This window comes from Sitophilus oryzae, unplaced genomic scaffold, assembly GCF_002938485.1.
Source record: "Sitophilus oryzae breed Bouriz unplaced genomic scaffold, Soryzae_2.0 scaffold_347_pilon_pilon, whole genome shotgun sequence".
NCBI classification, from domain to species: Eukaryota; Metazoa; Arthropoda; class Insecta; order Coleoptera; family Curculionidae; genus Sitophilus; species Sitophilus oryzae.
The window spans coordinates 302,944-330,289 of record NW_022146915.1 but is presented as its reverse complement, the minus strand read 5'-3'; the positions used below and the strand labels follow the sequence as shown (position 1 = coordinate 330,289).

Here is a 27,346-nt window from a genome sequence, read left to right as displayed (position 1 = left end):
TTTACCTAGACCGTTATTAAGAAGCTACAAACATATCGATGAAAATATGTATGAAAATTTACTTCCTAGCACACAAGGTTGGTGCAGTATCAAGTTTATTATAGTGATTTTCTTAGCCGCGATTCGATCAGATCGTTACCCAGTGTTGCCACAAGCTTATTTTTCATCGGAGTAGACATTCACGAGATAGCGAAGTTAAATTGTTTTACAAAGGGAGTAGATCTACCCCCGATGGGGTAGCTATAGCAACACTGCCGCTATCACTTTTCCTCTCGCTAGCCGCGCATGGATCGCGCGACACGCCGAGTGTCACGGCCTTGAATTTTTACTCCCAACGCGCGTAAAGAAGTTTCACTTCAAAAATACTTCTCGATATTACTTCTCCCCAACAATGTTGCTGAAGTGCCAATGGACAGAGCTGATGATAATATCAATGATGATTAAACAGAAGATAGCGATAATTCAGAATGATTCTTGAGGTACATAGTTTTCTCCAAATTTTTGACTCTTTTTGTGTATATTTCCAGTAAATCTATGATTTTAATTATTACTTAGAATATGAAATTATTAATTTTTTAGTAGAAAATATTTTTGTCGTCCTAAAGTAGACAATTTGCTGTATGTGCACCGGCTTACCGCTGACCACCACGGCAAATATTCTTAAATGGTCAACAATGAACATATTCACACTACCCTGACCATCTCCCATTTACTTCATGTTTTATGTCGAGATGGCGTACGACGGCCGATGTCGGTGACGGTTTGCGTGACGGTACGTTATAGTGAGAATCTCTCTCGGCCACAGTGAGAATCGCGCCTAAAACGAGGAACTCCTCATTAATAATACTAATATATAAAATCCTTAAGTAACTCACTGATTAATCACGATCCTGCTCAAACTACTCAACGTAAAGCTTCGTATAGACCTGAATGTTGTACCGAACAACAAACGGAATGGCAAATGAAAACGAAAAATTGAAAACTTATTTTCAGCGAACCGAACAGCAAACGAAACATTTTTTTGCATTCCCAGGAATTTTTCAAATATCATTGCTGCACCAGTTGATGCAGTTACCAGATTCCATTCCTCAGCTCTATATCATTTTAGCAATTTTGCGCCGAAAGAATAATAGTAACGAACTCATTTTCTTTTTACACTCTTTTGGATCTGTATTAATTTGTTGAGCAATATCCTTCAATGCATCTTGTTATATAATATAATAACTTCTGTTTTTGGTACAATCTAATTAAATCAAAACAGTTCTCTTCCCACTACTCGTTGATGCGTAGCGAAATTCTAAATAGTTTTATTAAATAAGACTTAGTTGCATTTGACGTTTTGTTTTTGTTCCCGTACTAACCTACAAACGCATTCGCACGCATTTCCTTTGATGTTAGACGAAAAACCGACAACACATGGATCGACGGCGAAGCGAACGAGAACGTAAATGCAAACAGCCCAGATTTGCAATTCAGTTTGCAAACACGTTCGTAGCTCGTCCAAACTGGTGCTTCATTTGCCGTTCGGTTCGTTTTTCCGTTTGTTGTTCGGCGCAACGTGTCTGTATGAGACTTAAGAAGCTCAATTTTGCCATACAGGTTGATTCTAGGGTGTAGAGGTTCGATAAGAAGGGATTTTTCGAAACCCGAATTCTAAGGGGGTGAAACCATCCCTCAAATATTAGAATATTTTTTTGTTTAAAAACCGGTGAGTTTTTCGGATAAACTCTTAAACACGTATATTTTATTTTATCGTTTTACATATTTTAAGATTTTTGAAAAATTTATACAGGGTGTTTTATAAAATATGACCATTGAGTAATCACGATTCTGCATAAACTGCTTGACGTTTAAAACTGATTTTTGGTAAACGGATTGACTGCGGGGTCTAGAGGTTCGATAAGGAGGGGTTTCTCGAATCTCAAATTCCAAGAGGGTAAAAACCTTAGATGTGAAAACCTCAAATGATTAATTCGACGTGAACAAAGTCGGGGGTACGCGCTAGTTTATTATATATGAAAATAAAAGTACAAAGTACACAACGTTTAAATCATCTTTATTTTCTTCTTATTTACAGTTATGGCAGTGCACACATTTTCTGTATTTTTTTATACGAACATGTAAATATAAATCCATAAATAAATAATATAAAATTAAATAAGTCATTCTTGAGCAATAAGTCATCCTCTCCTAACCTCAACATAATATTATATATAAACTTACATATATATGTATATATCTCTTTCTCTCCATAGGTATTTAAAAAGCTAATTCGCTATTTATATAAAATTGCACTTAAATGTATCCTAGTTTGTTTCTTTTCATTTAAAAATTAACTAAAAAAGGGTTTATTTAACTTTTAACCATTTATCTATCGAATATTCTAGAGCGGTGATCCATCTGGAACGGAAAAGAAAAAAAATATCATAATCATTCTGTAATAAATTGAATCTTATACAGGGTGTTTCAAAAAATATGTGCCATCTCTCGTGGGGAGATTCTTCACGTAAAAATAAGATTTATTTTTTATATCAACATACATAGGTCCGATTCTGCTTTCTTTCGTAGTTAGAGGGTGTTAGTAAATCTTAATATTTTTTCGATTTATTATGATTTTCTTCCAAGTACTTTCAGCGTTTCGAATGAAATTTTGGGGGTAAAAGTTACTACAAGTGCTATATATTTTAATGCTAAAAAAGTGTCGATACATTCATCAGGGACGTGCATATGGGTTATCACTGGAATATTTTTCAAAAAAAACATGTGCGCCACTGACTTTTTCTTTTGATATCAAAATTGTGTAGGCTGTTTAATACCAATTAAAAGTTATCTCTTGTATTTTGTCGAATTCGGCCTCCTTGATGAGATAAACGCAATTTTATTAATCACAATTAATAAAATTAAAATTAATAAATTATATATTTTGCCTAATTTCTTATTAAATATTATTACTATCAGTTATTGTTGCTGTTAGTCCAACCTACCGCAATTTCAAATAAAAAAATAATGGTATTTAAGATAATTATTACAAAAAAACTAATTTTAAAATTTTTTAACATCCTGTAACTCTAAAACTATGCATTTCCATACCCATGTTTATTGGAACTTTAAACATGGGTATGTGAGATACATGAGTATGAACTTTAAACAGTGATAACACATATACACATCCCTGGTAAATATGTCTACACTTTTTTAGCTTTAAAATATATCGCATTTATACACACACTGGAAAATTCTAGGGATATTACAATTTTATCCAGCCATCGTCAGTAATTTTATTATTTGCATTTCTGTTATAATAAAATTAAAATAAACAAATAGTTTACAGGACGTATTGGAAATAAAAATGCGAAATTTACCGAATTTTTCAAATTTACCTTGATTTTTATTGAACTCAAAAATATACACACATTTTTTTTTATTCTAAACTGTGAATTAAAAAAAAAGATAAAACCCTTTTTACTTAATAATGGGTATGGCCTCGTCTACTGTTCATTACAGCCCTACATCGTCTCTTCATGCTCCTGATCAGGTTCTCGATCACTTCTTGAGGTACAGCCTGCCACGCTGCATTCACGGCCCGAACCAGATCCCTACGAGTTTCACGAGGCATACCCATTCTCAAAATTCTTCTTTGGACCGCATCCCATACGTGTTTGATGGGGTTGAGGTCAGGAGATTGTGCCGGCCAGGGTAAGATGTTTAATTGATGAGCATTGATAAACTCACTTACCACTCTGGCTGTATGAGGCCGTGCATTGTCATGCATGAGAATGAAGTTTCTCCCAAAATCATTGGCATATGGTAACACGACAGGCTCAAGAATTAAATCACGATATGTGATTCCTGTTAAAAACCTTTCAAGAAAAACGAGATCGGTTTTTCTGCCTAACTGGACTCCGCCCCAGACCATAACTGTTCCACCTTGATAAGGGTGCACTTCCTGAACATGATCCAACCGAATAAGAATTCCCGCTTCTCTCCATACCCTAAGCCTTCTGGAATCCGGATGAATTCCAAAGCGTGACTCATCCGTGAAGAGAACATTAGCCCATTGTTCATTCGACCACTGAACATGATTTTGAGCCCACAAATATCGTACCTCTCGATTTCCTCTCGTTAAGGGTTGAGCTCTCCAGGGGCGTCTGCTTCTTAAGTTGACCTCTCTTAATCTATTGCGAACAGTGTCAGGACTAACGGTTACATTATGTGTTTCCTGGAGAATTAAACTAAGATGTGGTGCTGTAAGAGTCGGTCGGCGTCGAGCATTTAATTGTAAAAAATGATCTTGCTGAGGGGTAGTAATGCGATGTCGCCCTGTGTGCCTTTCAGCAACATCACCACTTTCACGGTAGCGTGCACTTAATCGCGATATTACACTTTGCGTTGTATTTAATGCTCTAGCTATGTCGATTTGGCGCATTCCAGCTTCGAGCATACCCATGGCCCTTAGCATTTCGTCTCTGTTAAGATGTCTACGCTCCATAATGTCGTTTAATACTAAACAAAGTTATTTGAATGAATTCTGGCCAGTTATCATAAAAAATAGCCAGTACAGGTTAAATTCGAACAATTGATGCTAGGTGCTTTTTATACATTTGCCAAAAAATGCACAAACATTTCTACAAATATCCCAAATTTAGAAATAACTAGTGTCACTACTTCGTTTCAATCGAAGTAGAAAGAATCGGTCTAAAAATATGTGGTTGTTTTTTCAAAACATTTATTTTTAACTTTAATAAAATTATATCCCTAGATTTTTCCGGTGTGTGTGGTAACTTTTATCCTCGAAATTTCATTCGAAACACTATATGTTTGTTCCAACCGGACGAGAGAACCGTCCTAGAACGGTAATTTCCTATCAGTCAATTCATTTGTTAATCTTGAGAAACGATCAAACTTTTCAAACAATAAGTGGGCGACTGGAAATTACCATCCCAGGATTGCTTCTCGGTCCGGGTGGCCAACTAAGAATGGACGGCGGCTGTATCTCTGAAACAACTTATCATTACCTAACCTAACCAAGAAAAATCGCTGGAAATTATTTTCAAGTTCGAAAAATATCCGCTAGGGGGCGTTTCTCCGTTATCCAATCACAAAACAGGGTTTTTCTCAAAAATATGCAAGTGAACAGGTATTTTAAATATTACTGTTGTAATCATCGAGAAATTTGTAATTTTTTGATATTGAGTATGTTGCTCTATCTTATAAAACAAAGTGGTGGGGGAACCCTAACCAATATACCTCTTTTTGTTTCCTAGCCTACTACTATAATTTTTAGACCTTATAATACTAGGCGACAGCCTAATATGATTTTGAAGATAGAAAGTTGCGGTTTGCGCTGATATTTTGGAAATTTTGTGCCTTATTGAACGGTACAAAGAAAAATATAGCCTCCTCTTTAAAACTTTTATGCAAAAGCACAATATCTGTTATGATGTCAAATAGCGTCCTCTAGTTACCACAAAAAAAAATTATGGAAACAAAATTTATATTGGAGATTATTAAGGAAGAAAAGCTCTTTTAAACGAGCCCTAGTTTGTTTAAATCGGCTAACCCCAAACCAGAGTTATTTTAATAAAAGCAAGTTTAACCTTCCCCCACCACTTTATTTTATGAGATAGAGCAAAATACTCTACATCAAAAGAATTACAAATTTCTCGACGATTACAATAGTAATATTTAAAATACCTGTTCACCTGCATATTTATGAGAAAATTACCCCTGTTTTATCATGGCTTATCAGAGAAACGCCCCCTAGCGGACATTTTTCGTACTTGAAAATAATTTCCAGCGATTTCTCTTGGTCGACTTGCTTTTTAGATTTTTTTCCCAAAGTTATACGGTAAGTAGTTTCTGAGATACAGCCGGCGTCCATTCTTAGTTGGCCACCGGGTACTTGGAAGAAAATTATAATAAATCGAAAAAATATTGAAACTTTAACACCCTGTAGCTACGAAACAAAGCAGAATCGGACCTATGTTCATATGAAAAATAAATCTTATTTTTACGTGAGGAATCTCCACACGAGAGATGGCACATGTTTTTTGAAACACCCTGTATGCGTGGATAAAAAATACCTTTTCTTATCAGTTTCGGATTCTGCGTGAAAATAGTAACTTTTCTGTCCGGTTTCGGGAGGTACAATTTCGAATGCGTGTTTTTTACTGCCGGATGAGGATTGTTGGACTCTATATCCATGGAGGTAAGCAACACCTAGAAATGAAATTAAAAAAATAATAATAAAAGAAGATAGAAACATGTTATAATAACTTTAATATAGAGTCAGCCCAACAAATCAGGGAAGATTTCGACCGATGTCAACCAAAAAATGACGGCAAAATTGGTCTGTTAAATTAAAATGACAGAAACAACTGTCACTGCCAGACATCCTCTTGTTAAATGCCATTAAAAGCGTTAAACCATAGATAAATGCAACAAGTTTAGATTGGAAAGCCCGTAAAAATTTTGGATCGCGAAATTATTTTGGGTCGCGACCGTTATACGCGATCTGGCGCTGCTATAGCGGTCGCTAAGAACAACGACAAACAAAAACAGAAATAATTTTCTCTTGTCAAAGTCAGAATCTTCAAAAATCATAATAATCTTTCAAAATCTAAACCGCTCTCATTAAAGAAATTCCGAAAAGTGTTTATAGCATCCATTTTCACAGTAATTATTGCTATCTTGTGAGTTTAATTCAAGTTTTATTTACTCCAACCGGTAATAATTGTAAAAAAGTGGCATTAAAAACTTAAAAAGCTGTGCTGTGAACTGTGAACTGCAAAAACCATCGTGGATCGTGGCATAACGTCGGTTTCCAATGTTTCATAGGTATTTCATACATGCGTCCTTATATAAAATAAAGTTTCTTGTATGCAACACACTGTATTTTATTTATAAAATTTAACGAAAATAATAATAAATTTGAATAAACAATATTTGGCGATATAATTCCGGAAAAAGCCGAACCGCTCCGAAATTTTCAAAAGTTTTGGGTCGCGACCGTTGCAAGAATAGCGCCAAATAGTGTTTACATTGTCCTTATGGGCACTTTCCAATCTAAACTTGTTTCATTTATCTATGCGTTAAACAGACTATTCATTTAAGAGTCCATCTCACTAGTCCGAAAAAGCAGCAAAATAAGCGTTCGGCATATAACGTTTTATGTAAAGTTGGCTAGGTATTTTTACCACAAATGAAGAAGGAAAGAAATTAAAGATAAAGGATTATACTATATCCGTATTGTAGCACATTTTTAGACAACTTCTTTATTTTTAAGATTTTGATGGTCAAACATCAACAAAATATTATTTATGTTTGGACTAAATTTTCTGGAAAATAAAGACATAATTTAACACTCCGTTACAATACGGAAATAGATTGAAGTTTTGTGATTACAGTGATATATAATTTATATGGTTTTGAAACAAATTACTCGCTATTTTATGGCAAATGCTGAAGCTCTGCAAACCTTAATCAATCCTTAATCAAAGCACGCGTGTTTGGAATGTTGGCTGTGGCTTAACACGACAGGATCGGGCTAAGCCTCAGGCAGATTTCTGAAATATAATTTATATTTCCTTCGGCCACACACCCGCTTTACCCGACCCCTGAGAGCGATCCGAAAATACAGCGTAATAGACTCTTAAGAGTACATCAAAATATTAGAAATTAGAAACATCTTAAGACATCAACTTGAGACTTACCGAAGGCATTGGAAGCATTGGCGTCGTGGTAGAAGTAGAGGCAGGCGTCCTTGAGGACGCAGTAGCGTCGGCTCCACGACTTCCACTGGGTACCTAACTTAATTAAATGGCCGAAACAGTCGGGATCGACGATGGCGTCCGGTTGGAGGTTCAGGTTCCGTTTGGATTGGTCCAGGAATTCGTCCACGACGCGACTGTCTTGGATCGCCTTTCCTATTACGTCTACCTGAAAATGAGCCATAAAGAACATAAATATAGTTCTGAATTCAGTGTAAAATGACTTTGTTATTGAGCATATTCTGTAGATTGTATATATTCTGTAAGATTTAAGCCTTTTTATACAAGACTTGTCATTAAAAAGATTTAAATCTTTATATAAAAGGTTTAAGTCAGATTTATATACCGGGTGCGTCTCAAAAGTGGCTCACCCCGCTTTTTAATTTTTTCAGTTAAAAAACGAGATATGGTATGTTAGTATATGACATTAAATTGTGATTGATTGACGTATTCATTTGTTTTTGGTTACTTCCTGTTTCATCGGAAATGACTACTACTTTTGATTTTTAAATGGCACTCGGCACCGGTATATTTTTACTTTATTCGATAGAAAATGATATTCTGAATAGAATGACGTATCACATGTCAACTTTTAACATTCTCGCTTAATAAAAAATCGTATTTTAAATCTCAATCTAGCTTTAATTGTTAATCAAGGAGCCTTGGAAAAATATATTTGATCGTCTAATGTTTTTAGTGTCTTGTCCTGGCCGGTTAAAAAATGCCCAAATAGTATTTTTAATCATATCTTAATTTTTTCAAATGGAACGAGGGTGGCTCATTAGCATATTTGAAAAAAGCATTTTTTTACGAATAATTTGATACCACACACTTGGTATTTTGAGTTAAATTGTCATTATGAACCGCATGTTACAATTTCAAATAAACCATATACGAAAATGTCAAAAGTTGACATATGTCAATCTATTCAGAATGTCATATTCTATCGAATAAAGTGAAAAATACCAAGGGTGTCATTTAAAAATCAAAAGTTGTAGTCATTTCCGGTGAAACAGGAAGTGACTGAAAACAATTGAATACGTCAATCAATCCTAATTTATGTCCTATATTAATATACCAAATCTCGTTTTTTTATCTGAAAAAATAAAAAAGTTATAAGGGTGAGCTACTTTTGAGGCGCACCCGGTATAGTAAATTTAATTATGAAGAATAAACGAAGAAATTTCTTCCTTTATAGGAAAATACAAATCGCTTGTGATTGCAAATAGTGCTATTTGAATTTGGCTATTGCTAAATATTTATTGCCATAACTCTCTTCGTTTCTGAGCTACAGGGTCTTTTCGAAAATTTTGCAATTTGGGACAACCCCTGTATCTTTGTTATTGTTAAAGGTATCGAGAATGTGAAAACTGTTTATTGTAGAACTTTTTACATAAAATACAGTGGCGTTGTCTTATTCTATTCGATTTTAACCAAAATAGGACACCCTGTACTTGTAAAGCCAAAACACAAAACTGATTATTCATATCACACGTACAGGCGAAAGGTCTCCTACGCTCTGTATAGAGTATAGAGTATAATAGAAGAGGGGAAGGTACTAACCCATCTATTTCTGGCTGTATCTGTATCTGCCGCTAAATGCAAGGGAACGGAATCGTCTCGTTGAATAACGAATCTGTGGGGCTTCGAAAGTCCACTGTCGTCATCACTTAACGTAACTACTTCATGTTCGAATAACATCACTACACCTACTGGCTGTTTTTCCTAAAACACAGACAAACAGATTTATCAAAACAAATCATATTTGAAATTTGAAAGACTCTGACATGTTGGTACTTACACTATCAGTCTTATAATAATAAAGGCAATTATTTTGTTTGAGACAAAACCATCGTCGTATCCATTTGTTCGTCATGGTACCGCTGGCGTAGCCGCTCAGCTTCCACAAGTATCCGCTGTAACTGGCGTTGGTGTCGGCTTGTTCTTCGGTGGACGCGTTCAGCGCATAGCACGTTCTAGCTACCTGTAATGCAGTAGTAGGTATGCTATAAGAATTTTCTTTATTATCTATTTTTTATCAAGTGTTACATCAATACATTTAAAAATAAAATAAGAAATCCTGTTAAATAAATTTGTTTAAATAAATAGTGATGGGATACTTGAAGCTTAAAAATGTTTACTAGCAGACCTTGCAGTCGAACATTGTTCTTTCTAGAACCTCTATTAGTGCGAAGTGTATACAAGATAGCTTAATAGTCGTAAAAAACACATCGCAACTTTATTAGAATATTTTGAACGGGAATGCGATAGTGATAGCCCTTTATGTCCCTTAAGTGATGTTAAGAAGGTGAGTTTTGTTGATGTAAATAATAACTGTGTATATATTTATAATTAATTTATTTTTGTTTCCTAAAATATTTCAAATTAAAAGATTAATCATGTGACTAAAAGTTTATTTAGTATGAACTGTATGTAGAAAGTGTCTTTAGTAAAAAGGCCTTGGTCTCGCATTTGGTCTCGATAATAATTCCTCGTACGTGGAACACATATGTTTACCTCTAAAGTTAATGTATCGCTGCCAGCATGCGCAATTTTGACTACTTCGGAATGGCTTTTGTCCAGAACGCTGACTCCGTTAACTGAGAGTACTATGTCTCCCACTTCCAAGCCGCTGGATTCGGCTGGAGTACCTTGTTCTATGGCCGACACCACCACTGGTTTGGATCCGTGGATACGGAATCCGAACTCGCCGGATTGCCTCCGTACGACGACGGTTTTGTCACATTCTGAAACAAAAATTGACATTATTTACCAAGTAGTGTATGTGATAAGATTACTAGAAGTTATTACACATGAATCCCTATTATATTTTACTCAACAGCAGCAATGAAGGTCATTCTAGACCTAACACCACTGCACGTTATCATCGGTAGATATAGTCAATGCGATTAGAATGGCCATTGATGGAAATACTACTGGCAGAATTGACAGCTCAGGAGCTTGGAAACACCCTCAAAAGGAACATTCCACACCTCTAACTTCTAGTGGATAACATACCAAGAATGTACAACTTTGAGAAACACCTCACTGTATTATTGAGAAATAAAAAGGATTGGCAGAGGGAAACGTTTGCTCAGCAGATAAAAGACTATACCATAACGTGGTATATTGATGCTTCCAAAATCAAAGCAGGAACAGGGATCGGAGTATTTAGCCTGAAAACTAAATACTCTCAACCAATAGGCACATATTCCAGCATTTTTTTTTTCAAAAACAAGGGTAACACTTGACAGCCATGTCAAGATGCCTGTTGTAATCCGCACTTTATTCCTGCTAAGCGGTAGCAGTTCTTAAGCGCTTTTAGAGCTAGGTCCTTGGATCAAGGCTTTGCTGTGCCTGTGCCCCTGTCTGTTTCTCCAGTGGACATTTTGCTTTTTCCTGATCCAGAGTTTTAGTGCACTACGGGCCATACATTTGGGTATTCCGAATTCCGAGTACTGGCTCTGGACCAAGATAGGATACCGATGATCCTTGCCTAGCTAGCTTATCGGCTTTTTCATTGTCTTGGATGCCGCTGTGGCCCGGCACCCATAATAATTTAAATCTGTTCCTTTGTGCTAGAGCTCCCAGTACACCTAGGTATTCCCAGATGAGTCTCGACGATACCTTTGGGCTCATAAGCGCTCCAAGTGCCGCCTGACTGTCTGAGCATATATTGATGAGCTTACCTGAATAACCTCTTCTATGATTTTCTCTCGCACATTGTAGAACAGCGAAGATTTTGGCCTGGAATATGGTTGAGTCCCACCTTGGTCTTTCCCCAAATACTCCAGCTCCTTTTCCTTCAGCGGTCTTTGACCCGTTTGTATACCAGGTTAGTCCGTCCTGAATGTATGTTATATCTGTCCACATTCCTCGCTCCATTTTGTTCACCTCGAATGGTTTGTGGTAGTGATAAAGAGGGGTACCTACCCCAGCATCCTTCAGGCATGAATCTACGCCATCGAAAGGTGCGTACGACTTGTCTGAGATAGGAACTATCGGAAACAAGAAATAGCCATCTTATTCAACAGACACTTCCCCTAGGAGATGCAAGACCTTGTCGTTGGTGGGGAAGCTCTTGGTCAGGTGCTGGAGAGAATCCCCTCTAGCACTTGGCTTGGCCTAAGAAGCATCTCACTCATCGTCTTGTCCCTGACTGTAGTGTCGTGGCCAGGGAATTGCACCAAGACATATAACGATACCGGGCGGGGCTACAGACAGCCTCAACCTTGCGGCACCGGGGGGCACCCCATTGTATTTTACCCCTTACTTCTACATGCGGGGCTCTGTAGAAGTGGACCGACTGTCCCTAGCGACTCATAGGAACACTATGAGATCTGATAATAATAGTAATAAAAACATCACCGGTGAAGCTGTGGGGAAACCCCCTAGCGACACTGGGAACAGTAACAATGAAAGTTCCAAGGGGCCAAACCCAAAGAGAACTACAGGAGAGGTGGCTGACACTTGCGTGAGACCATCCTCCGCAAGTGGCGTACAAGCTACCACCTCCTCCAAGGGTCGGGAGTCTACCTCCTACCTCTAAACCCAACAGGCGACACAAGCTACCGTTTCGTCTACCCGGTCTGGGTCGTAGCTCCTCGACTGTGAGGGACACGGGTCTCTGTAGGAAGTCCTGGGACTGTATGATGAGTTATAACTCAAGAAAGGGGGACACAATAGATCTCTAAGGTCGCAGAGATTAACCCCCCTCCCGCTTATTCTATTCTATTCAATAGCCAAGCAGCAATAAAAGCGATCAACTAAGTACCGGAAAAAATATGACGCTAATCAAAATTAATTATAATCACTTATCAAGAAATGAAGACAAAATTATATTATTATAGAAACACCTGTTGGTTTTTAGGACTTTAGGAAAAAATAAAAATGGATGTTCATATTTTTTTATTTTTTTATAAAGCGGTATAGAAATTTGTAAAGTAAGTATAAACTGGATAAACCATTTCAGAACAAGCAAAATTTTTGAATAAAGAATGCATTTTTCTCAAAATATTAATAAGAAAGTTCTTCCTTTTGCATAAAAACGATCCGGAGACATACTGTAGATTAGGGTGGGTCAAAAAAATAGTCAATTTTTTTTCACTTTATACTTTGAAAAAAGGTTGGTAGACACCTCAAAAAAATTCTCTCCAAATATGAGCTCTTAATTTTAATATCAAGGTACCCCGCCTTTCAGTTTTCTATTTTTTCCTTATTATTAGAAAGAAAAATTCATATCATCATAACATTTTTTTGTTGACGAGTTATACAATCTTAAAATAATCAAATTATAAAAAAAACTGTCTTAAAATAATCAAACTTCAACCTGTAATAACTTCCGAACGGTGAGGTTTACTAGAAAATTGCAAGAGACCTTTTTTATAGAAAATTCAATTTCCTACAAACATGTGAGACGAGATATTTTTTTCAAATAGTAGATACCGAGATATGAATATTTCTTTCTAATAATACGGAAAAAATAGAAAACTCAAAGACGGAAGACCCACCGTAGACTAAGTAGATGTTTAGTGATGTAGTTAATAGCTCTTATCATTCATGTAACTCTTAAAAAACAGGTTATTAATGTTAGTTTAAACGCATAAAAGTCAAGTAAATCAATACAGACCATTTTCTCGATCAGGACATAACAGGTCCAACGCTTTGTTCTCCCTGCACCACACCAACAACATCAATTTCAACACTTCCTCTAACTTCTCCTTCAAATCCATCCGATTTTTAACGTCTTCCTCCTTATCGGAACACTCGGTATTTGCGTAACCTACCAACGAACAAATTTAAACAACTTATCTCGAAAGATAACGTGTTAAAACAGCCTGTTATCTTATTTTGTCTTATTATCTCTGTTAATCTGATAAAATTAGGTCGAGTTTCATTCAGAAGATAGGATTAGGTAGGTTTTATATTAAACTAGGTGTTAAAAATAGAAACGTACCGAATGCCATGGTGCTTCCGACTCGTTCGTAGACGCTGATCTGCCAACATCTGGCTTTCGGCTATTTCGAATTATGTGGAGAATGTGAGAGTCTAGGCGCCGCGACGGTACTATTTTAATTCGGGACAGTGGCGTACAAGCGTCGTTGGACATAGGCGTATCAAACTGATTTCATATAACTAAGAAATGCATTCGGAAAGGGCATAAGTAAATATAGAGAAAATCTATAATATTTTTTGAGACAAACCTTAGTGTACAAACTTTTGTAAGTACAGGGTGTCCCATTTTCGTGTGTTTTATTAGGTTTCTCGTTTATGAGTAGAGGTACAAAGATGTGGTTTTCACACTACTGAGTTGCTTTTTTATGAAATTTAAAATGCTACACACATATCTGTCCTAGCCCTCTTAGTTCCTGAAATACAGGGCGAATTTTTAGTGGTTGCTTTTTTCAACTCTCCTCTTATCTCGGTTAGAGTCACATACCGGGTGAGTCTCAAAAGTCCTATAACTTTTTTATTTTTCAGATAAAAAATTGAGATTTGGTATGTTAGTATATGACATAAATTAGCATTGATTGACGTATTCAATTGTTATTGGCTACTTCCTGTTTCACCGGAAATGAAACTTTTGATTTTTAAAAGGCACACTCGGTATTTTGTTACTTTATTCGATAGAAAATGACACTCTGAAGAATGACATATCAACTTGTGACATTATTTTTGTCAAGTTTTGACGAATATGGTTTATTTGAAATTGCAACATGCGATTCATAACGACAATTTGACTCGAAATACCAAGTGTGTGGGACCAAATTATTCGTAAAAAATGCTTTTCCAAATATGCTAATGAGCCACTCTCTTTCCATTTGAAAAAAATTGAGATATGATTAAAAATACGATTTGGGCATCTTTTAACCGGCCAGGAGAAGACATTAAAAACATTAGACGATCATCATTGTACTAACATACCAGATCTCGTTTTTTTATCGGAAAAAATAGAAAAGTTATAGGGATGAGCCAGTTTTCAGGCGCATCCGGTATAGTTTTTCAGTGGCGTTATTTAACATTTCAACATAGACGGCCGGTTTAAACCAAAGACACGACACAACACAAAACACACACAAGACACAACACAAAACAATGGCTTGTGGAGGAGAGTGAAATACTAGCCAGCGACTGTTACATGACTAAAAGAAGCGTAGCTAAAAGATACGTAGATTTTTAACAACGCTCTGCTAAAACTGAACGCTGGTGGCTCTTAGGCTACGCTCCCCTAATTGTGGAAATGAATTATTTACATAAAAAAAGTTGTGGGTGGTACACTTACCAAAAGATTTGTTGGTTTGTTTTTTGTACATTTCTAAACAAGATTTTCGATGGACCATTCGATGTGTGATGGCTTGGTACCGTTTGCGAAAGTCCTGTTCCGACTCGGTACTGGATACAGAGGTCCGACGGATTTGTTCCTGGTCTGAAAAAATATATAACAAATTTTTAAATAAATTAATAATAAGGGCGACTTTCACAAGTCTAAGATTGTAAATGCTGATTCATGGGACACAGGGCACAGAATAGATTTTAACTCTAAAAGTAAAATAAAAGAGGCATTTTTAATACAATCTAATAAAAATAAATGTTTTGCTCATGCATCTGTAGATATTAGTAACGTATGGCAATCGCTTCTTTGATTTTAAACAACCTAACATACGTAAAAATTAAAAACAAATTAAAAATAATCATACAGAAAGATTCAAGCTTTTTGGTTTTACCGTATTCAGTAATTTTGTTATCAGGTAGTAATTGTTAATTTTGAAATTTAACTAGATAAAATGCTTTGAATAAGAAGACTAAGGAAGGAGCATAATGCTATCCATGTATTCATGCATGGTGGGCGGAAAAGCCACCACAAAAGCTCTCTAGGGTGGGGATCCTTGACAGTTCTGTTTGACGATTCATTTGACACATTTGAATTTGATTTGAAATTTTGTGGATTTGTCAGTCTTTACGGAGCTTATTTTATGTTATTTATTATTTATTCTACTACTGATAGTTGTATAAAGGTAGTAAATCTAGATGTAAATTGTGGCAGAACTTAAATTAACAGTGACACTATCGCGATTTATCGAAAAAGACTCTAAAATAGTTGGTTGTGTAGCGTGCGGTAGATCTCGGCAAAAATTGAGTGAAATAATGGAACAACTTTTCGCTAGTAAGTGACTATATAATATACATACGTGTAGTAAACCGATCATTTATGAAATTCACTTAAATTAACTAAATTATATGTTTTTCTTGCATTTTAGCTTTTATTTATTACTTGTCAAAGATTAGATGTCAAAGAATTTAGATACGTTAATTTGACTTACCTGCTTCAGTAGCGTATCGGATGTTTGTGTTAATAAATACTTATTATAACTTATCTATTTTTATTAGAATTATATATTTTTATAACAATTTTAATAACTACCAACATTTATTCACAACGTAAAATAAAACAACAAATTATTGAGTCTACCCCACGTCTACCCTACATCATAGTTTTACATTTTTTAAATAAAATTAGAACGACACTGATAAACCGGAATTTAAGTCGGCCATATTTGAGGCCCATCGCGGTGTACCTAAGATTTTTGATATGCTCCTTCCTTAGTCTTCTTATTCAAAGATAAAATGTCACCAAAGAATGTCATTTTAACAGAACGCCAACGGTTTCTGTAAACGAATCTGTTTTAAAAAAAGTAAAGTGTTCTCGAATTGTTGTATTTAGATATTTTAAATAGTTTTTTCTTTGTTCTTTGTATTTTTTTTTCTTCCGATGACGCGCGACGTAAAGAAATATACTTTTCGAAACGTTAAAAAAAAATTGTTTCTTAGTAATTTCCGTCTAGCCGGACCGTGCAACTTTACAATCCGCTGTTCCGCATGCGTGTTTGTCTTCGGTAGAACGGCAGCGAAAGCAGTCCGTGGCTCCGTGGGATCGAGAGGTCCGAGGTTCGATTCCCACAAATATAGGATCTTTTTTATTTTTTTAGTCCTCGGTAATAGCATTTAAAATACGCTGTAGACGTGTTTAGAGTGTTAATCTCTGGGGTAAGTTTTTTTTATTTAGATTACACGCGAAATACCCGATCGAGTATCGTTTCTGCGCATGCGGAACTGCGGGTTGTAAAGTTGCACCGTCCGGCTAGACGCAAGATTTATAAGTAAGCTACTGGTGACAATTAGTCTCCGTTGGATTAACGCAGCAGTCTTTACGAAAAATAACTATTTTATTTTGTAGATTTTCTTACAGTGGTGAAATATCCACATAACTTTTTAGGAGAAATGAATTCGCCATAGAGGTACAGACACTTTTTATAAACATTAATCTGATATTCTCAGCTTTTTACACAATTTTTAGCCGACCATACCAACAGGTATGGTAGGCTATTAAAATCGGCAAAATTAATATTATTAATAATAATTAAATACAAAATATTTTCATGGTGTCTGTCTGTCTGTCCGTCTGTCTGTAATACGATAACTCAAAAAGCGCTAAACCGATTTTAACCAAATTTGGCACAAAATTACTGTGACACCCGAGAATCTGGCCATTAGTTTTTTGTGGGGGTGGGGGGTTGGTAAGGGGGTATGGGAGGAGGTTATAATTTAAAAAAATCGTAACTCCAAAATTACTGTAGCTAGCAAAACGCGGTTTTCAGTTTAAGATTAGGAATAATATTTGTAACAAAATTTGTAATAACCCTAGTAATAACATCAAAATCAGTCAAAGTCGCAGTTTTTGAGATAAAAAAAATGGAAAAATTCCTTTACTTTGAAACTAAAAGAACTGCCTACCAACTGTAGCATTTTTTTTAAAATTCACACAATTTAAATAAATGTACAGAATTATTTTATTTAAACAATTCAAGTTTGAGTCCTCGCACCGAGATGGCATTCTAAGTATTGTTATTATCTTTTATTTTTTTACAAGTTTATTTTTGGATAGTTATTTCAGTCCGGTCGAAGTTGTTCGTCACTTTATTTCTGACGGTATAGGTATATACCTCGTGCCTACCTTTATCGCTATATTGGTGGTTGAAGCTGAACCCGATAGAATTATCGGCGTTTTTTTTGGCATTTTTGAAATTTGTGTGAGAAAACCCTCTGAGCGGAGGTAAGACCTTTATTTTTTACATAACGTTTCCTAATACCTACCTTTTTTCTATTTGTACAGGGTTTTATTTTATTGTACGCATTTCTGGTGCCATTTTGTTTATTGTATCTGACATTTGGGCCACGTTTGTCCCTACAATATACACGTTGAATAACGGAGGAATCTCCTGAATATACAGCATTTTCCGATCCTGTCTGGGTGGAGACGTTTTAATCACGATCCAGTTCCAGCAGTTCACCACAACCAGCTTGTGACCAGAACGGATAAAAAGGCCAGATCATTTCTTTTTATATAATTTAAGTTCACTTTAATGCTTCAAGCCCTTCAGGCATATTAGATATTTTATTACTTTAGAGTCACTTTGAAATATTTTATTCATGTTATGCATATTTCTGATATCTACATAGTACGGTTTTTTTAATATAAAGAGTCCCTATATTTTGGTACCAAGATCGCCAGACTTTTTGCGGAATAATTAATAAAATATTAATATTCAGAAGCGTGCAGATTTAACTACCATCTTGAGTGATCTATTTTAATACATACTATTTACCAACAAACATTTTCAAACATCAAATTATTCATAGTCTTATTTTATTCTAATTAACATTTAATTATTAATTATACTTAGTTGTTAGTTTATCTCAGCGTTTCATTTGTGTAATTCCTAAAATAAATAATACCTATATTCTGAGTTGATTTCTCAGTTCTCAACTTAGAAGTTTTTGAAAGTAAATGGAAAACTGAGTGGCGCCCAGTATATTATAAAGACGTAATTATCACAATTTAATTTTCACTAGCTTACGACCCATTGCTCACCGGCGAACAGCTCCGTCGCATAGTATTAGTTGTTTTAATATTTTTTCTAAAAGAAAATTCTTATAAAAAAAACATTCCATCATTTTTTTTTATAACTTCTAATGCTACACAACTTTTTATTAACATATTTTAGTATGGGCGCTATACGTGCCTCCCGGCGCCAATTTTTTACCTAGAAAATTACCTAATAGAAGATAGTATAAGATAATAATATAAGGTATTTACCGAAACCCACTCTCTACCTCACATGAGATTTAGTAATATTCTTCTTGACCCTCTTCTACCCTTGATACCCTCGCGTAATTATTGGACGTTTCCTTACCTGTGGGTGAGAGGGAGGTTGCCGAGGAGCCGCCCCCCTGCAGCTCGTCCCTCTCGTCGACGTAGAGCCACCTGCCCGGGCCGTAGCTCGCGCCGTAGACTCCCTGGTCGTCGTCCTCCTCCTCGGGGGCGCCCGGCAGGATGCTGGGGCTGCTGTTGGCCGTCTTGAGCTGCTCCCCCCCGACGCCGCCGCTGCTGCTGCCGTGGTGATGGTGGTGGTGGTGGTGTGGGGAGCGGGAGCGCAACTTGAGGCCGCCGGTGCTGCCGCTGCGGCCTGCGGCGAGGGCTGGGCGGTTGGGCGATGGAGATGAGGGTGGAGGAGGGTGTTGTCCTGGTGTTGGTGGACCGCCGCGTTCTTCTGACTGGGGAAGTACTCATTAAGTTTTGGGAAAAACGTATGAATGTCGTCAGTGTGTTTTTAATAAGGTCCGACCGAGATTTAGGTCTCGGTTTCGGTTACAGTCATTCTCGGCGAAAAATCAGGCCTTTTTATGCCGAGATCTCGGTCTCGTTCTCGGTATAAAAAACCGATCGTCAAACTAGCCCATTTTTGACTCATCCGAAGTAGCATAAACAAATAATGGGTCATTTGCCTGGAAATTTATATGATGAAATTTTGATAAAATAATTTAGTACACACTAAAAACACGGTATGTCGCTAGTGGTAGAAAAAATTATTTTTAGAGGTTACTAGTTTATTTTGTTGCCTGTGATATGCATATACAGGGTGTTTCCTAATTAATCTAAAAAATAAAAAAAAAATCGTTATAAAACGAATTAAGGCGGGCTCTTAATAAGTATATTTATTTTTTTCTCGACAACCGTTTGATGAACAAGAAAAACTCAAAAGATCAATTTTGTTGAAAAAGGATGGTCAGTCAAGAAAAAAATATATTTTCTTTAAAAAAGCAGTGGTGTACCATTTATGTTAAGCAAAAAAATCGATTTTTTTAACTTTTAACACCCTATAGATCAGAAAGGAAGTACTTTAGACCCAATGGTTATATAAAAATTGTTTTAAGAACACATGAGGAATCACACCATAATTTTTTTAGACTAATTCTAAAACACCCTGTATATTGTCAACTTGACAATGACTGCTGATGAATCCAAAAATACCTCAAATATCTTTTCCGTGAAAAAAGCCTGATTTTCGCAGGAAAAATTTAGATTTTTATTGAATTTGGGCCTGCGTTTGCAAATACTCGTTTGTTATTTAATTTTCTATCTATCTAAATTTTAAATATCATAGTCAGAAATAGTTTTATTATTTATTAACTGTAAAAATGGTGTTTTCTTGTTGTGTTGCAACTTGCAAAGAAACTAACAAAACTGCAAAAATGTACGTGTTTCCAAAAGACGATAAGGTATGTATCTTAGATAAAAGAAAAATATATGGTATGTATTCGTTGTTTGATTTTTTTTCGTTCGCTTTAAAATCTATAAATCTCAGTCTATTCATTAGACAGCCAGTCGACTTACGATCATTTACATGAAACTCTATAAAATAACTAAAAAAATAAATTGTAAAATATATATATTCTTATGTTTTATTAAAGTTACTCTGATATACTAATATATCAGTGTAACTTTAAAAATAAATCCTTTAAATTCAAATATAAACATAAAAAACATTAACAGCAGAAAAGGCGAAGGTGCTGGGTTAAACGTAGTCTCCACTAAAAACACGGAGGGGCGCTTTGACCCAAAATTTTACTATTAAGTTTCATATCTATTTTAATAGTAGATTATTTTCTTTTATCTATGGTCATATCTGATCCATATATGATCTGATTGGATCACGACGAGGATTTCCCGGCGGCATATTTGTAAACGACATCCATGATCGTGATTCGGCTCTAGGCCGAACGAAACAGCATGCGATATCGCAAATCCGTCTGGTAAATACCATCCGAGATTCCAAATTTTAACTGCCTTAACACCTCTTATAAACACCAGACGATATCGCGAAATATAAATGGGTTGCTCGTAATCAGCATTCAGGATCGCAAATTTTGTTTGTCAACACAAATTAAACCAGCTAAAAATAAAAAAGGTTTTTTTCAAGCAAATTTGGATTATTATAGAGGACTATAGTCGTAGTAGAGGACTTTATAAAGTAAAACCTAAAATCGTGTCGAGAAATCAACAGAAAATATATTCCCAGATGACACTATAGTCTGTCCAACGAGAAGATCCTTGACAGTGATAGATGTGTCTGTCATTTTAATTTCAAAGTAGTTTATTTTATTTTACAAAGAAATAAGTTGGTACAACTGGAACGCATAGCAGGAAATATTTAAAATTTGATTGACAAGATGACAAGTGATTACTTGAAAATATTGTGAAAAAAACTGTATAAAACTGAAAAAATGTAATCGAGTTATTTTATTTAATAAAAACGGTATGTGTTAATACAAAACAAACAAGAACAAGACACTACATACCAAAAAATATAAAAAGAACTATTATTTACTTTCAAGCTTTATGAAACTACCCGCATTCATGATTATATTTATCAATATAACTTATGTACAAATACAAATTTGTAATATTCCACAGGAATAAATAAAACAACATAGGTAAATAAAACAAACTATTTTATTAATAACACCTACCAAATTTTATACCTTAAAGGTTGATTAATTAACTTTAATCTTATTTTTTTTAAACCAGTACCTTTTGACATTATTTTTCTGCAGTACTAAAATCTATTATTTACCTATCGTGTGATGTCAATATTTTACAGCTACTCCAGTTTTTAGTATGTGTTTAGTTTGATCCTTCTACCATATACGAGATACACTTATCTACGACGAAATGGTATACAAACTTTATCGATGGCAACTTCATTGGTGTATAAGACTTTCTGCCTGGCGAGTATTAACCATAAACTGTGCTCTGGGTCTACAGTTAATTTTCACTCGATTTTTCCTCCACTTGACTTCAAAAGACACAAAACACGCGTAATAATACGAATCAAAATGCATCATCTTCCAAAACGCACGGTATTTAACAAAAGTTGACACAAAATTATAACCTATAATTTGGCAAGACTTTGACAAACGTCAAAAATGACAAAAATCTAAAGGCGAGTTCATACGCATCGGCGTCCGTTTGTCGTTCCATCAAACCAATAAAATTGAAATACGATCTGTCATTTTTTAAATAAACCAATAAAACTGGTTAAAAACAACAAGACACGACGCATGACGACGGATTTATATTTAAACCCATCCATAGATAACTTAAAAATTATTAGAAACTTTTTTTAGTAAAATAAATAGATTGGTATGGGACGTCATCTGCTTTTCTTCTGTCATCGTCTGTCGAAATCCAATTTACATATGTATGCAAATTACTTAAAACAAAATGGAGATATAATATATTTTCCATAGAACTCAATATAAATTTCTAATACCTAACTTTTCTTAAAAAAAAAGATGTGTCCTTAACTATAAAAAATATTCAAGAAGGAACTAAGTTTCTTGTTGATCTTCTTATACTAGAAAAAGTCAAATTTTACCTGCAAAGAAACTACCAAAAAGTATAGTTTTTATTTTAAATTTTCGAAGTGAAGCTGGTCATTCTCTAAGCATTGGGTAAAATTTCTTGCAAATTTAAGACATTCTGTAACTTTATTCATTTCTGCCATTTTTTGGTTTCGATTTATAATCTGTTTTTTTTAAGTTAATTTGTTTTGAGTAATTACTCTTGTTAATGTCTGTGACAAGTAACTTACCTCAATTTCTTTCTTTTTAACGAAACGTGTTCTAATAATTTCTTTATCTATTAACTTATATACTCGTGGTGTGGGGGCAAATTATTTTTTTTGCAAAATATTATTTAGTACTATATTCTTTGGTAGACATCTTGCACTTGCGAATTTTGCGATCTTCAATGCTGATTACGAGCCACCAATCAACAAATTTTGCGATATCGTCTGCTGTCTATAAGAGGAATTAAGGCAGTTAAAATTTGGAATCACGGATGCTATTTACTAGACGGATTTGCGATATCGTATGCTGTTTACGCGGCATCGTTCGGCCTAGAACCGAATCGCGATCATGGACGTTGTTTACAATTTACAAATATGCTTGCCGCCGGCGGTTCAAGAATAGCCTTCGTATTTCGATGTGTAAACAATGAACGAAATGTTAGATGATAGTATCTTATTAATGTAAGTTTTATAAATTTAACAGAATTGTGCTTTCATATGAATTAAGGTGGATGCAACGACGGTCCCGTAATCCTGCTGTTAAAACATATAACAGCTCGTTTGGTTATGTTTTAACAACAGGATTACGGGACGTCGTTGTAGCGACCCTTACTCGTATATCCTACTACTAAGTAAAATTTTTGTGTGTAACTATTCACCTCTATACAGAGTTCTGAAACCAATTTCTAGTCTGCACCACCAACAAGTGTCACTAGCAAACAAATATTTAGAAAAAATATGATGAAACACTGCATAATTTGAAAGGATGCAATGCTGAACAATTACTTTTTTAGTCCATGGGTATATTGATAAATAAGTTCTAAATTACAAGAAAATGCATTTTCTACGAAAACTTAAAGAGATAGGTAAAAAATGGTATAATATAATTTGATAGACAATTAAATTGTGCATCTGATTCTCGTAAAATATACAGGGTGTTCCATTTAAATTAAACAAGTTATTGCCGTTTGAAGCTAATAATTATTTAAAATAAATTTTTAGACACTCTGTATAAGGTAGTATTATTTTTATTATTGCATCATAATAATTGATCAGTAAATAAACTTCAGTAAATATTTAGTATTAAAAACATTGATACCCTTGGAGAAATGAAACTTTAAAATTTTTACTGCAATTTCACAAAATTGAATATTTCAAAAACGGTAAGGTTTAAGTATAATAAACCTTAGTCAAATTTACCTTTATTTTAATCGTAGATACTAAAAATGTAATAATATACAGGGTGTTCCATTTAAAAAAATACAACTTTGACATTTTTTATTTATTTGGGACACTCTGTATCTTGTAAAAATATTTTTAAATTGTAGCTCTAATAGTCCTTCAACGAACCCCAAACTTACAATTTGTAAAAATATCATCGTTTAGCCACAATACTCCGTGTCGTATGTGGTGAACAACCCTGTATATTGTTGAATTTATCAATTATTCTTTGAAAACGTATTTATACCTTTGCTCTGGCGTCAGGTTTGTATTTGTTTCTTTTCCCTTCCGCCTGGCTCCTCTCTTCTGACCTTATTCTCTTGTCCACCTTTTTAAACAACCTCCCTGGTTTCAGTTTAGGCGAATCCGCGAATCCTGCTGGAGGCTGAACGATGTCCGGTTGAGGCTCGCTACTGCTCAAGCTTTTCTCTGCTTCATCAGTTATTACATCTACCTATAAGTAATAACAATAACTAAGAAGCAACATATAAAACATATTTTTTTTATCACAGTTTTCTTCGATCTTTCAAAGATTTTTTTGCGCTTGTAACTGGTATTTTAACTTATAAAATAATAATAATAATAATAAAATAAATATAAAATAGAATTAAATAGAAAAACCTACAAAAATCAGCTTGTTACTGAAAAATGACTTAACTCTTAAAATTCAAAATTACAAACATATTGTTTGGACTTACTTCTTTACCGCAATGTAGACAGTGAATTTGGTGATCGGTTGTATGACTACTAGGATCACTATAGAAAACACTATCGCTACCTGGACTGACCGATCGCAGTGATTCTGCGCTTAAGGCTTTCAGTGTGGCCGTTTCTTTGGAGGAATTCTGGACGTTCTTCTGTGAAATAGGGCTTTTGGAACTGGAAACGACATAAAAGTCTAGCTGATAAATATCTCTAATAAATATAAAAGAAAATATAATTCTCCGATATAATTTTTCACAGAGTTCCACGAAAAATATGATCGTTAAAGTGAATCCTGTCGACTGCGCCAAAATTATTAGGTTTACTTAGGAAAGCGGTACCAATACGGTACCAATTAAGAAACTATGAGAAGTTCTCGAAAAAAATCCAATAAATATAACACTAATAAAAGCGGTTCAGCAACTTTACTGCAATTGTTCTTCAAGAATTAAAATAGACCCAACTCTATCTGAATTATTCCCAATATCAGAAGGTCTAAAACAGGGTTGTTGTCTGTCCCCAAGTTTATTTCAAATCTACCTCTCAGAAGCTCTAAAACACTGGCGCAAGAAGTGCTCTGAGATAGGAACACCGATTAATGACAACCTTTCTCTGTGTACTCTGCATTTCGCCGATGACCAGATAGTAATGGCCCAAGACAAAGAAGACCTAGAATACATGACCAGAAAACTGATGAATACGAGAGATGGGGACTGGAGCTAAACAAGAAGAAGACAAGATACGGATTGGTAAAGGCAGAAAGGTGATAGGAGCGCTGAACTCGGTGGTTTAATCCAGGGATACACGGAAAAAAAGCTAAACTGGCTTAAAGATTAGTAATCTTGAACCAACGATATGCTAGTTTCCCCATTCCGCAAATCTAGTTATACTTCTTTTCAAGAAAACCTTATCCTTAGAAGCTAAGAAAATTTATCTTTTATTTAAGATTTACCTAGTATTGAAATTAAGATTATAACTACACTCCAGACAATTCAAGATAAAATCTTGTTTCGAGTACTACTTATACTTATTTCAAAATTAGCAAATTATTGCATTAAGTACAGAAATAATTTGTGTATATGTAATAATTACTTTATTCAAGTGTAATATCACCTACTATAAAATAAAGCCTCTTCTTACTTTTAGGTTAGTTACTAGACGCGCCGACTAGGTAGATTATAAAATTATAAAGTTTTTTTGTTATCGTTTGTGCCTGTCATATGTGAAAATGGAGGATCTTCTTCAGGCATGGGAGATGACGATTTGATCCCAAAATTTCAAGGTAAGTTTAGCAAAAATCCTACATTATTTGATGACATTGGTTGGAGGTTAGGGGGAATTTAAATTAAAATGAATATTGAACCAGAATAACCCCGAACATGGCTAATACTTTTTAAATTAGATTAGCCAAACATCACCTACCAAATTATATGCTTTTCGTAATAAGAAAATACAATAAAACTGTGTAGTTTCCCAATATAGGTAGATATTGAACAGCGGCATCGCTAATTGAAAACGAGAAACGATAATAAACATTGTTAAAACATAATTGAATCATTCCAAACGCGCACATACCTAGTTTACCACCATTGTATAAGAAATAATGCATATTAAAATGGAGTCCCCCTAACCTCAAACCAGTGTCATCAAATAATGTAGGATTACTGCTAAAATTACTTTGAAATTTTGGGATCAAATCCGTCATCTCCCATGCCTGAAGAAGGTCTTCCATTTTAACATATCATAAGCACAAACGATAACAAAAAACGCGTCTTTATTAGAATAAACGGCGCGTCTCGTGTCGCAGAGGAGAAACAGAAACCAAATGAAGATAGGAATCAGGAATGCACTGTTGCGTTGTTGCTTTTGGGGATGGTCACTTAATATAAGAATAGTAACTTTTGGAAATGGGGTGTTATTCTCGCGCCGAGAATAATATACTTATTTAAAGTCTTAATACACCGATTTCAAGTAAAAGTTTTAAAAAAGTTAAGAATACTACTTATTATTATATAAAAGCATTTATACTTCATTTAATAATAGTTTCTTCGTTGCTAAAGGATTTATTCACTTGATAGTAATATAAGTATTTCTTAAATATAAGTCATTTTATTCTTTTTTTAGATTCAAAATTACTTAAAGTGACTATAACTATATTTAAAAAGCAAGTGTAAAAGTAAAATAGTTCCAAATATTTGTTGTACTCATGGAAAGAATACTATCCTTAAAGAAAGTGTAAAATTTTAAGTGTATGATTGTTCTTGAATATAGAAATGATTTTCTTCCGTGTATCTCGGATTACAGAAAAAAACTGATTTATAACGCGATTCTGAAAAGCGTAATGTTATAATATGGCTCTAAGGTATGGCAGTTAAGCAAAAAACATAAAAAGAATTTGTTGTCGACCGAAATGGACTTCTGTAGAAGATCAGCTCGAATTTCCCGTTTAGGCAGAATTAGGAAGAGAGAATACGTGAAAAAATGAAGGTGGAGGTGGACGGTAACATTGTACAAGATATACAAGAAAAACAACTGCAGTGGTACGGCCATGTACAACGAATGGCTGACGATAGAATACCAAAACAAGTGTTGCAGTGGACACCTACAAACAGACGTAATCGAGGCCGACCTAAACTTTCCTGGAATCAAGGAATCGACTGGTGGAGAGAGGTACTCGAATAGAGT

General features: G+C 34.9%; 1 protein-coding gene across 4 annotated transcripts in view; it reads right to left on the bottom strand.

The window, feature by feature from the left end:
* Nucleotides 1–2,035: 2,035 nt before the first annotated feature.
* LOC115884730 overlaps nucleotides 2,036–27,346 on the bottom strand; it is a 153,392-nt gene continuing 128,081 nt past the window's right edge. For all 4 annotated transcript variants that reach the window (XM_030903382.1, XM_030903379.1, XM_030903380.1 and 1 more), the window contains 10 exons: nucleotides 24,658–24,838; nucleotides 24,207–24,413; nucleotides 19,022–19,382; nucleotides 15,052–15,195; nucleotides 10,287–10,516; nucleotides 9,571–9,753; nucleotides 9,333–9,494; nucleotides 7,713–7,938; nucleotides 6,084–6,219; nucleotides 2,036–2,400 (listed from right to left, as the gene is read on the bottom strand). In XM_030903382.1, coding sequence (XP_030759242.1) covers nucleotides 2,349–2,400; nucleotides 6,084–6,219; nucleotides 7,713–7,938; nucleotides 9,333–9,494; nucleotides 9,571–9,753; nucleotides 10,287–10,516; nucleotides 15,052–15,195; nucleotides 19,022–19,382; nucleotides 24,207–24,413; nucleotides 24,658–24,838 — 1,882 coding nt within the window. In that variant the 3' untranslated portion in view covers nucleotides 2,036–2,348. The remainder of the gene's footprint in view (nucleotides 2,401–6,083; nucleotides 6,220–7,712; nucleotides 7,939–9,332; nucleotides 9,495–9,570; nucleotides 9,754–10,286; nucleotides 10,517–15,051; nucleotides 15,196–19,021; nucleotides 19,383–24,206; nucleotides 24,414–24,657; nucleotides 24,839–27,346) is intronic.